At 38.1% G+C, this 12859-nt stretch overlaps 1 protein-coding gene across 3 annotated transcripts in view; it reads left to right on the plus strand.

Annotated features, from left to right (window-relative positions):
- The window catches only part of PIEZO2 (piezo type mechanosensitive ion channel component 2), a 324107-nt gene that overhangs the window by 259221 nt on the left and 52027 nt on the right, over positions 1-12859 (plus strand). For 2 of the 3 annotated variants that reach the window (XM_087818934.1, XM_087818936.1), the window contains exons 27-32: positions 1568-1664; positions 2784-2943; positions 3607-3696; positions 5613-5734; positions 6766-6837; positions 11050-11156. In XM_087818934.1, coding sequence (XP_087675060.1) covers positions 1568-1664; positions 2784-2943; positions 3607-3696; positions 5613-5734; positions 6766-6837; positions 11050-11156 — 648 coding nt within the window. Of the gene's footprint in view, positions 1-1567; positions 1665-2783; positions 2944-3606; positions 3697-5612; positions 5735-6765; positions 6838-11049; positions 11157-12417; positions 12517-12859 lie in introns of all 3 variants that reach the window. The other variant, XM_087818935.1, reaches the window with a different exon arrangement.

Genomic DNA, 12859 nt, shown 5'->3' on the forward strand with positions numbered 1-12859 from the left:
AGGCTATATCTGAAAATGCGTTAGAAGAACAATGATTTAATGACTTCCTGCTTCTTCCCTTCCTAACTACTTAAAGATGAGCTCACCAGGCAGGCAATTTAACTCTGAAAGCATTTGAGTTTGGGGGGGGGGATGGCACATGGCACGTGTATTGCTGTGTTTAGAGGTCTTGGAAAGTCAGATCTGTATAACCATGAATATATATTTGAGTAACTTATTTTGTCTACAGTCCATTGAAGTGTTAATTTTAAAAGTGACTTTTATTTATCAATTTCACCTCACCAGTATTTATGCACATTTGGGGTAGTATTGGGAGTTACAGGAGAGGCATGAGACAGGACAACAGAACACCATTTCATTCTAAAGCCAGTCTGATTGTGAAGGATCCACAACTAGAAGCTGATCCCTACAACCAACCATTCCTGGAAAATCTATGTCTACAAAGTCCATTCATTCATTCATTCTGTAAACCTATATTGCACTGTTTTTTGCTAGGCCCCATTTTGTATCTTGAAGAGCTAAAAATAAGTAGTACTCAAATTTTACCCCCAAGGAACTCACATCCTGAAAGGGAAGATCAACCTACTTATAATTATGATATGATCTTTTTATGCTAATTATCACAACAGTTCAGGAAAATAAAACAAAAAAGTGTACCTAATATATTGCCTAGATAAGTTGGGAACAGACTTCTTGGAGGTGATGCCATTTGAATCCATCAGAGGCTTGAAAGATAGATTGAAGGGTATCCAGGGAGACAGAATGGGGAGAATATTCCCAACCTAGGGAGCCTGAACAAAAACATGGCTGTGTCAGTTGAAATATGAATTCAGAAAGCATGTCCTAATGCTAGGTAACTGCTGATTTGAGAGCAAATTCTAATTATATTCTCCTATCTCACATGTTCCCAGGAAATACACACAATTCAGCCATCACTTTCATGTGTTGGCTTACAATGATTCATGTTTATTTAAACTTTTCCCCCCTCAAAATGTGAACTTAACATATGACAAGAAAGCATTGTTATGAGAAAACCGCATGCAAATCAACTAAAAAGATTCCTCTTTACATAGAGAATTGGCCCAAAAAGCCTCAAAATACATACTCTGCCCCTATTCTAAGAACTATATATCAGGCAGCTTATGTTTGTGATGATGTCCTGGCAAATAGCATAAGTTTAGTATGTCTGATTTGCCAGGAAGTAACTGTACCAAAATCAAAGTCCTGGGGTTCAGTGCTTACGCATTTACTATCACAGAGTTCAGCTTATTTCTATGATAATCCAAGATTTCGTCTTTGAAAAGAGAGGTGCTTTCATGTGCAGCAAACATCACATTAAAGATGCTTCCTTCACTCATTGGGCTTAATTTTGCCTAGGAAATGATGGTGCCCCTGAAGCATTGATAGCACTACCCCATGGTGACTGTAATTTTAAATACTGTCAGTCCCTCCCACAATCATCAGCACTGAGACTTTGTGGATCCTTGCACATGTTGGGATCACAAGACATCAAGCTTTTTTCCTGGGTGCAGAGTTTCAGGATTTGCATTTTCCATTTGTTTTTCAGATAGGAGCATGTGGATACATTGAAAAATTGGTTAAAAATAGTTGCTGGTTGATCCAAGCTTTCAGCCTGGCCTGCACAGTCAAGGGCTATAAAATGCGTAAGTATGAAAAGCATATTTGGGAATGGAAGAACAAAGAAGAAAGAACAACTGTATTGTTCTAATTTAAAAGTTGGGCCAAAACATATGAAGAAAAGAGATAAAAGTGGAGTTCAATTTGATCTGTACATGGAGGCTATAGGATTGCACTGCTTTATGAATCTATTGTCCATAACAGGAAGTGCTCCTACTCTGGACATCTTGGATTGTCATCTAAAAAATCCCCAATCCTGGCAGCTCTGGGGACTGGGTGTTGCCTGTAGTAGTAACTCCCTGAACCTTTTTGAATTATGATTAGAAAGGGTTACAAATGCCCACTGGAACCTGTGGTGGTTGAGATTAGAATCTTGGGTCATCAATGTAATCTGACTTCTAAGCTTTTCTCTCCTCTGGAAGCTCAAAGAACCTCAAATTTAGGAAACAAATGGGAAGAGCTGCAGGATTTCTAGAGTTACACTCCCACCAGGACAGAGGCAGGAGTCCCATTTCCATCTCTCTGCCTCTTGCATCAGAAGCCAGGACAACACCACACATAGTCCTCCACGGTGCCTAGAATGGGGGCAACTTGAATATGATGCTCCCACACTACGGCTGCCAATCCAGCCTTCACTTTGCCCAGGATAAAGAGTCACTGGGAATTTTTCTGACTTAGGATCACATGTGCTGTTGAGAACCCTTCTTCTAATAGACCCCACTGTGCTGCCTGCCTCTGGGTAGAGCCCATTTCCAGAAAGGATGTTTTACTTTGTACCAGAGCATTGCCTCTGGCACTGAGAATACAGACATTGTTTCTTTATGGACTTTGTTGGGGGCTTGGGGGAAGGGCTCCCTCTCTCCCTAAAAGAGAGGAATGCTCAGGAGCCCTCTTTGGCAAAGAACCCCTCCTCTGCCTTACATTGTCAAGAGCTCACTTTGTGGTCAGGCTTATTGATCAATGTTCATATTGGATCTGAAGCGCGTGGCCTTGCTCGCAAATAAATCAACTCATAAGTGAGTTGATGCATCAGGATGTTGCTGGTCATGCCTGTGTGATTTCCCAAGTCCGATCATACCCCAGGTTTCATAAAATAACAATGAAAATGGATGCTAATTTTAATTATTTTTCATCTTTCACCCCAGCGGATAGTGATTCTTCATGTAAACTACCCAGTGGTGAAGCGGGAATTATTTGGGACAGCATATGTTTTGCCTTCCTCCTGCTGCAGAGGAGAGTTTTCATGAGTTACTATTTCCTGCACGTTGTGGCGGATATAAAGGCTTCACAGATCCTGGCATCGAGGTAGGGCAGGCTTCTTCATAGACTCCACTCTTCTTTCAGTTTTTGCCCCTGGCCTTGTGAGTTTAGGGGGAAAGACTTGGAAGGGGAGTAAGTATTAAAGGAAGGCCATCGAGATGGCTGGGTGCACGATCCCCTAGACTGCTGCACACACATCAGAGACGCTGGCCAACTGAACGGTGCACGCAGTGACCTTGCATTCAATTGACCTTGAGAGGTGAGACTCAGAACCAAATGCCAGTGAGCTGGGGTTGGAAGTACAGGTTTGGAGTAGAAACCTAATCTGAACTCACTTCTCGCAAATGTTCCCCTAGTGGGACAACTGGAGTAAGGTCAGGAGAGCAACACTGTGCTGAGGTCCGACGTTCTGTGGGACAGGCTTGAAGAGGCGCGTGGCTTTTAATGTCTTAGAAACCACACACCATTTTATTTTTACTGATCTCTCAGGGCTGTGAGCAGCCACTCTTCCCTGGGGGAGGTTGCATGATGTCTGTCCACTCAGAAGGGGCTTCTAGAAAGGGCCTTTGTGACTCCCACCCCCCTCCAGGGAACTTCAGTCAACAGCCCAACAAGAAATGTTTTCTAACCCTTAGTCAACATTTGAGGGGAAGGTGAGTTACAACAATAGTGATACTAATTTGTTCTGTGTTTCCGATTTTCTTTCAGAGGGGCTGAACTTTTCCAGGCCACAATTGTAAAGGCTGTAAAAGCAAGAATTGAGGAAGAGAAAAAGTCAATGGACCAGCTGAAGAGGCAGTAAGGATGCTTCCTTTGTCTCCCCTCCTTCCCTTTTATTTTTGGCTCGTGTGATCCCATTCAGACAGTCTCAGCTCTCGAGGACACTCAGCCCTCTGAGAAATCTATCTGTGTTAACTTTCACAACTCCCTAGGTGTTTACCCTCATGCCTGATAGGCTGAAAACGGAAGTCACTAAAAAGAAAGAGGCTGCAGTGTGCTAGAGAGGGAGCCGGCTTGGGTAAGGCCCGTGTCAAGTGTTAGTTTGGGGGCTTGCTTGGAAACTTGAGCAAGTCATTCCCACTCTCTGAATTTTAATTTTCTGTTTTAAATTAGGGCTTACAATTCTACCAGAGTTTTTATTTAAAGATTAAACAAATTAATGGCTGAGACGGCATCTTTCCCAGTACCAGGCACTTGGAGTAAATGATTATTAATTACATCTGTGGGTTAAGGGAATAAATGCAGAGTTCTGGCTGTGGAAGGATCTTCAGAGATAATATAATCCAGCCTCTTCAGGAAGAAACTGATGACCCATGATATTAAATAATTTAAAATTCACAACTAACTAGAGGCAGCATTAAAAATACTACCTGTATTTCCCTATAGTAAGTTTAAGACCTTTTCCACCACAACATTCTGGAGAAGTCAAGTAATGTACTGACGTCACCCAGGAGATTTGAGAATCCTGAATTCTGGGTGGTTTTTGTTTGTTTGTTTTTAGCACATTGTAAAGAATTTCTTAGGGTGAAATTTCTAGCAATGAATGGAACTTCTGAGGATTGGTAGCCCTTCATGTTTTTGGGGCCAGGTTTAAGAGCTATCAATGGCTCTTAATAGAATTCAGGATCTAGCCACTTTCTCCAAGAAAATGGAGATACTCCATCAGCCTACAGGAAAAATCCCCTGAGTTTGCTTAGACTGCTTCTTTTTATTCTGACCTCATTTTTACCCATGCAAAAATATTTGCTATATAAATTACACAATCCTATGGCAGGGTTATTTTCACAAAAATATAAACTCTATAGTGTAACTGTCACTATTGTTGTTTCTAACTACCTAAATCAAGTCTAGAGAAATAGCAAATTTGGACCCACACCTGGAATGTGTTTCCATAAGTGAAGCTTGTTACTGTGATTCATTTCACAAAATTTTTTCATTTGCTTAAGTGACAGAAGGTCAGAATAAAAAAGAATGAAGGCAATGATCATTGCAAAAGACAAACTGAAAATGTGTTTGCTGCACAACGCAGAAATGGTACTTCAGTCAGTTTTAAAACTTGAGCAATATATCCAGAATTTTAAGAAACTAAATTATGCAATGAAACATTTCAGGAGTGCAGATTTGGGAAGTAGAGTTCAACATTGGAGCTTCTAAATAGACTTTCTAAATAAGCAGACAAAATGAAGATACTGAATCAACTATTAAAGATTTTTTCCAGAACCAAGAAGAGATTGGATTTGAAATAGAGAAGAGGCATATGACCTAACAAAATACTTACGGACATTTAAGGAGTGACTTGCTATTTACAAAACAGTTCTCACATTTCATATATTTTGCCATTTGACGTTCACAACAATTACGTAAGGTAGACAGATATTATTAAAAAATGCAAAACCTGGGAGAATAAAGAATATTTTATAAGTTCAGAATGGCTATGGTACAGGATGTAAGTGGACATAAAGTATTGCACATCAAACTTGAGCATAATTATTATTGGTCATATTAGACTAGCATCTGTGTAGTGAAAATTAATGTGGTTATATTTTAAAAAACATGGAGATGCTTGTTCCTCATAAGAAACCATTCACAAGTCCCAAATATTTACCAGTTTGTTCATGCTTTTAGCTATATACGTAAAAGCGTAAACCCAAAGTATAACCGTATGATAACTGCGGACGTGTTCTTGGCATTGCTGCTGCTCTTGCATCTTACAGGATGGACCGCATTAAGGCCAGGCAACAGAAATACAAAAAGGGTAAGGAGAGGATGCTGAGCTTGACCCAGGAGTCAGGGGAAGGCCAAGACATCCAAAAACTCTCGGAAGACGATGACGAAAGTATGTCGAGACATTTCCCTGTTACTCAAGTACCTTGGCGTTGAACGATAGCATGATATTGGGTGGCGCTATAAAATAAGGTCACTTTTCATTCTGCCAATATCATCGTATTTTTTTTAACTTAACAAGTTTTACCTTCCCATTGTGAATGGGATACCTTTATTTGTTTCATAAAGTACATATTTAATGAATCTATGGCTTGACAAGTATCTTCTCTTTAGAAAGACCACTTAAGTCAACAAGTAACCTAGCTTCCGCTCCACAGACTTGTTTCTGAAGCAAATGGGCATAAATCTGCTTTATTTGTTCCTTTAAGGAAGATATTTCAGATATGAAATCTGTAATCTTTGATTTCTATATGTTTTATACAAAAACTAAGTATGTGTGCATATTTTATGTGGTGTCTAAATGGTAGTTAAAATGTCATTTCATTATTGTCTATTCCAATGAAACTTAACATGAAATATATATTTATTATATCTAATTATAGATATATCCAATTAAGTTTAAAAGTTCTTCTTATAGATGTTTGCATGCTTTTCTGTTTAAAGGGAATGAAGAAATAATGCATGATAGTATCTATTAATTACCAGTAAGTTTATATTTTTTAAACTATACATTAAAATAATCACAAGAAAAATGTCTGGTTAGGGGAACAGATTCATTTTAACAAATTAATTGCCACTAAATTGTTCTATAAATTTTGGGTGATGCTTCTTTTCTGTTAATTTGAAAGAAAATTTAGTGTGAAATGCATTTTTGACAGATAATACCTTATTTTCTATGTTTTTTTTCAATGTTACTAAAAAGAAATGAAAATGTGGCATGATGTTAATAGAACACAGTAATTACCTTGTGCAATCAACTGCTAATACATGTAAACTTTTCAGATTCAGTGTAGTTCCTTTTCCTGACCTCTGATGTACTTTTACAACTTGTCTAGATTTTGACAATTGAGTTGTTAAAGCGTGGTTTTCAAAATTTGTTTTCTCACTTTATAAGCATTAATATTTGGACATATTTTATTTTAGGAGAAGCAGACAAACAGAAAGCCAAGGGCAAAAAAAAGCAGTGGTGGCGGCCTTGGGTTGATCATGCTTCCAGTAGGTTTTCTCGATCCTCTTACAATTTCATCAATTCTAACCCTTATATCCTTGACCAGAATTCAGGCATCCCCATGGCCTGTGTGTTTTAATGCATGGTTTGATCCTTGTGACTTGATAGGGGGTCAGAGTATAGGAAAATTTTGATAGGAATGGCTCTCTGAGCCTGTATACAGAATCTTCCAGAGAAAATAGCTGGCTGAAGAAAAGCAAATGTGTGGCTTACCTACTCCTGAGCACCACTTATGGGCTCAGAAAGGGAAGAATAATTGACTACGATGTTATCCACTTCTGAGGTCTAGAGCCCTGCTAATGGGCATTTGTTTTATTTGTTTTATGACTTAAAACCCTTAATAAAAATAAGCTGCTGATCATTACATTTAAGGTGTTTGTGACCCTCTTTGTAGGCATGGATGCCGATGAGCCTCCCCTACCCTCTTTCTCAGAGCTTTGATTTAATTTGCATGTAAGGATCTTTTGCAATTTATTAAATATAAAAATGAGGACAACTTAAAATGCATTTACTTTTTAACTCTGCCTCCTCTCTAGTTTCAAAAAGGCTCTGAAACTACATTTCCGAACCGGTTCTCAGCATGTGGCCTCAGAGCCACCTGCAGCTCAGCCATGACCGATTAAGAGTAAAGTCAGAAAACAGTTTTTGAAAAGCAGAACTTGATAACCACATGGAATTAGTGCTTTTCTCTCCTGATCATAAAAAAATAATGAGGAATTATGCAACTGTGTGGCTACATTTGTTCTGCTTAGCAAAGTAGCGACCACCATCGGCCAATGGTATTTTAATGGAATGATCCATTTGAATCTAACCCTCCTTAAATGTATTAGAATATTGAATAATTATTAATTGTTTTAAAAATTACTTGTAATATCTTCAGTCTTTTATATCTTATTGTTTCAATAACTGTTGCTAATATACTCAGACAAGGGATATCACCAAGGCCCATAACATGGCAAGATAATGAGAGGGTCTCAACCAATGGGATATTTAGAATCACTAGAAAATCAAATTGATCAGAATCTTTTTCTGTACCTAATTCTTAGTGTCACTGAGAGCTGGTATTGGCTTCTCTGATTCTGGAAATAATTTTTTGAAATCAGTAAGCTAATTTAATGAAGCAATATTAAAAATTTGCTCAGTATACATGGATGTAATTAAATATAATTCCAAATATTGAATTTTAGCATCGCGGCAGGAAAAAAAAAAAAATCCATCAGTTATAAAGAATTTTATTTTATTTTCTGCCCAGGTCAAAAGGCAAAGATTCAAGTTGAAATTCTGTGTGACTCTTTAACTTATTGTCATTGGCGTGTTAGTCATGCTAACAATCCAACAATGCATTGCACTGTATGTCTATTTCTATCAAGTCACAAGTAAACTATGCCTATTTTTCTGTTTTTAAAGGTCCTTTGCTAGTTTAGAGAGACCTATCCATTTCAAAATTGTGTCATACTGAATGTTTTGTTCTTTCAGCTGGGGTAAATTCCCATTGCAATGATTATGGTTGTATTTCCTTTATCATCTAAACATTGCATTTTGGAAGGATTTGGATATGGTCTTTGATAATCATCTTACAAGTTGGGAATAAGTTAAAGAACTTCCTATGAAGGGTATTGTCTTTAGATTTTCTGATTCATTTCACCCTCATTATATCAAGTTCTTGAAAACTGGTATTAAAACTAAATGTGCCTTGTTACAATACCTTATGGTGCAATAATGCATGAATGTGTGCAATTCATAGATTGGAATCAGATTCTGAGCATGGTGTTAAAATTTTTCTACAAAACATATTTCCTTTACAAGCTTGTGAGGAATGGAAAGGAACGAATATGTAGACTATAACAACTTCCAAAACTTATCTTCAGATCTGGAAGCACTTTATTAAAAGCTCTTATTTCTTTAAAAGTCACTGAGCTTTTAAATAGATATTTCTTAAAGATGTCAAACATAAAAATAAGTGTAATTGGAATACCCTTTTGTAAATCCATTGACAATATAATAATGTTGCTCTGTTGTACATATTATTGGTAAGCATTCAAGATCTTAACATAGACTGCAGGTGACAAATCTCCCAGTTCCATACCTATGTGCACACATACGATTGCATTATTGCTATTCAATGATACCTTCCATTTCAGTGTAGTACGTCTTCATGTCCCTTCAGTCCTAAGTCAATTCCATACCTCACTTTATTGTTAAATATCTGAAATAAAAGACTCTATTTCGGGGGTAGGATTTTAAAAGTTATTATCATACTTAGTCATTCAGCAATAACATTGACATCCATAATACATAATACATGGACACTGGGTGGAGGCAGGCTCTCTACCTAAACTAACAAAGGCATGTGTAAGAGCTTCTCTACTCATTGTTAGCAGATAGCACTAGAGAAAATATTCTCTGTTATTTTCCTAGTTTCATTTCAATAACATTTTATAAAGAATAGAAAATGTTTAACATTTTTCTTTTTCTAATGTGTTAATTCTACTTCTCAGATACAAATTGGTAGTTTTTTAAATTATAAAATCAACACTATGACTACCTGAGATGAAAACTGGTCAGGCTCACAGTGTCCACATGGATAAAAGTTATAGAAGGTATGATTGAATACAATTTAAGCTACTGTTGATTTTAGAGACTATAATGAGGGTAAAATGCTCAATCTCAAACTTTTTACCAAATGACCATGTGACGTCCAGTCCATGTAACTTTCCTGCAAATCTCTGAGCTTACATGAAGGCATTACTTTAATGGTCTTCTCACTGTCAAACGTAATGCTGTAACTTTGGTTTGTTCTTGCTTACTCTTACCTTATGTTATATTGCATTTATTTCCTCAGGCCTGGGCCCAGTACTCTGGGCCTGGTTCTTTCTTCAAAATAAAAATAACAAATCACAGTGCTTCTGTTCAAGGATATAAGGCCCAATCCATTCACTCTGCGTCTTCATGGATGGAGGCCTCAGATATGTCTGAAATCACGGGCAAAATTATTTACCTTTTGACCCTGTTAGTGATAGCCAAGCAACTAATTTTCAACAAGCCAAGGTTTTTCGTTACATTACAATGTTTAAGTCCAAAAGGTAACTGAACACATCATGTTATGCCATCCAAAAGACAACTCAGCATTTGAAGACATGACTATAACTCGACAGTCTGAATGTTTTCCTGCAGTGATGGTATGGTTCTTGTAGCATCAGCAATGTATATGCTGGGTCTCTTTTCTCTGAAAAACTTAAAATAATGATCAAAATGATAAAATTTGATCCTCAAATTTCTTTAACTCTCTGGACATCTCAGCTTTTTCTAATTCCAGCTCTTAGCACAGCAGTATGTTCTGGCAGGGAAAGTATTAAGTAAGGCAAGGACGACCTGTACTGTTTATGCTCAGTACAGGCCTCCTCATATTTCAGTAAGTGCCTGGGGAGCTCCTGGTTGACTAGAAGTCTAACAGCACTAACCTGTACGAACCATGTCTGCCGTGCCTCAGTCTGTCCCATGCTATGCGTAGAAACAGCCAGAGTGGTGGTGGTAGTGATGTTATTGCGGTTGTGTTCTTTTTTTAATGTTACCCACCCGTTTCCTCCTCATATCAATGTGTTATTGAAAAACAAAACCTCTTTCAAGTGTCTTGCCATATTTGTTATGTCCCTTGTGTCACATGTGGAGAAGCCAGGTCTGCACAGTATAAAGTGAAGTAGAAGGTTGGTGACACTGATTCTTGGTCCTGAATCTTCCTGATTGGCTTTTCTACAACAGTTTGGATCCATTTGGACAACACCAAGCCTTCCACTTTACTTTGGCCTTGTCTAAAGGACCAGAACTGCTGAATTGCAAAATAGTTTTCAGTTCTTTTGGTCATCTTAGTAACAAAACTGGTTGCTGCAGAGTTGATCTGATACATCTGTATGAAATTTACAATGAAGAAGGAAGAAAATACCAGATCAACCCAGTCGTGGCCAATTCTCTTACATGGCATAGACAAGGCCTCGTGCTCTGTAGACCCATTCATGCCAGCAACACGTAGCATAACCCAAGACGAATCCTCCTCATCTCCTGTTTTTTCCTCCCTATCAACATCTCTTTTTGGGGTCCTTTTATGGAAAATTTATGTGTATCTTTGGGGAGCATTTCATTAATAATCCCCTGATTATCTTGTATCTCTTTCAAGAAATAAGCAAATGTTTTGTTCTGCTTAGTGGTCAGGAGTGGAGACTATTATTTGTTTGAAACGGATAGTGAAGAGGAAGAAGAGGAAGAAGTGAAAAAGGAAGAAGAAGAGCCTCCAAAGAAGTCCGCTTTCCAGGTAATGAGGGGGCTTGGGAAGCCATGTTCTGTGCTAGGTGAGTTTTCTTCTTGACAGGTTGTGATTAAAAGCCCGGACTCCTGCCGTGTTGTAGCTCCCAGAAGCTCCTTCCCTACACCTGAGATTGTTTACCCCTCATTAAACTAACGTTGCTTGCTCTCAGCGTTTCCACAATTGCTACCAACCAAGAACAATGTTCCAGTCAGGTCTTCATTCACTTGCTTCAGAAACTTTTCTGATGCCATAAACAAAAAAATTAAACTTCTTTGCATGAACTGTATTTTCCTATTGCAAGCAGGAGGTGAAAAAGACTTATCCGGCCTTGTTTTGGATTGCTCGAGTGGACTTACATTTTAATACATAGAATAGTTGATCATGAAAATAAGACACTTGCTTTGTTTTAAAACCAATGGTCATTTAAATGTTACTTTGCTTTGAAATTCAGTTTTATTCATATTGCTAAAGATTTGAGAATATATTGAAATAATGAAAGTATCTAGCACAGCTCTGAGTTTTTTTCAGCTTAATTGCCTTTTTTTTTTTTTTTTCAGAACCTGCTGTACCATTCTCAGTTGTATAGCTCATTAGCCTAAGTATTGGGTACCCAGTAAACGTATAGTCAATGTTACCTAAACATGATAATTTGTCAGAAGAGCTACATATGGAATGAGAGCTTGATATATATTTATATGTATATGTATTTTAGGAAGGAGACACATATTAGGAGTCATTGTACTGCTACAAGCACCTAGAATTACAGGCTGTGTCCTTGAAGAGGCCATTGTCAGTTTGCTGGCCAGGTCTTCTCATGCTGACAGGTTACATCCACCCTTTTTCCCAATGACACCGAAGAACCAAATTATTCACGGAGACGCCTTGCTCTGATGCTTTCCCACCGGCCCCCCTGCTAACCTAGCGTGTTTCTCCGTGACTGTGTCTGTGTGCATGTGTGCCGCTGGCTTGTCCAATACTAACCACATGACTCGTTCAGTTTGTACTAATGACTTTTATTCTAACTCATCATGCAGCAGCGGAGAGACCATGATCGCCTTCACTGTCTCTATGGACCACTTGCAACAATTGGCTGTTTTCCTTTATTTCTAACCTGTCAGCAGAGCACATTTTATTCTAGCTTCAATGACTGGCACAGTTGAACCTAGTTGATGTAATTGTAGAGACGAACTCATACTGACATCATATATTAAATTTTTAGTGTTTGGTTTTTTTCTACTAATTACTCTTGCTTTGTCCTTCTTTGTAGAGAGCTATTGGGAAGTTTGCATCAGCCATTTTAGCCTTGCCAAAGTCTGTCATTAAACTTCCCAAAACTATTCTTCAGTATTTAATCAGAGCTGCAAAGGTATTTGATGTTTTCCTGGTGTGTGGTGTGCGACCCTCTGCTCCGTAGATCTTTAGACAAGCAGACCCCTGTTGCTACATCTGCATTTTCTCTGTCCTATAGATGGCACAATGAAGGACGTATAAGACTTTCAAACGTGAGACAAACTTTCCCACAAAGAGTTCCGAGAGGCCAAATTTCATATGATCTGATCGTTGTTTTTCCGTGGACACCAGAGCCTATTGAAAAATAGGAAGAAAAAATGCAGATATACATCTACTTTCTGTCCTTTTTGTAGTTTTGTCTAAGTCACATCTCACTCTGAAAGGGTCACATCTGGTTGCATGCATCAGTTACGATGTGT

The sequence above is a fragment of the Miniopterus natalensis genome, chromosome 7 (genome assembly GCF_054644295.1).
Source record: "Miniopterus natalensis isolate mMinNat1 chromosome 7, mMinNat1.hap1, whole genome shotgun sequence".
NCBI lineage: Eukaryota > Metazoa > Chordata > Mammalia > Chiroptera > Miniopteridae > Miniopterus > Miniopterus natalensis.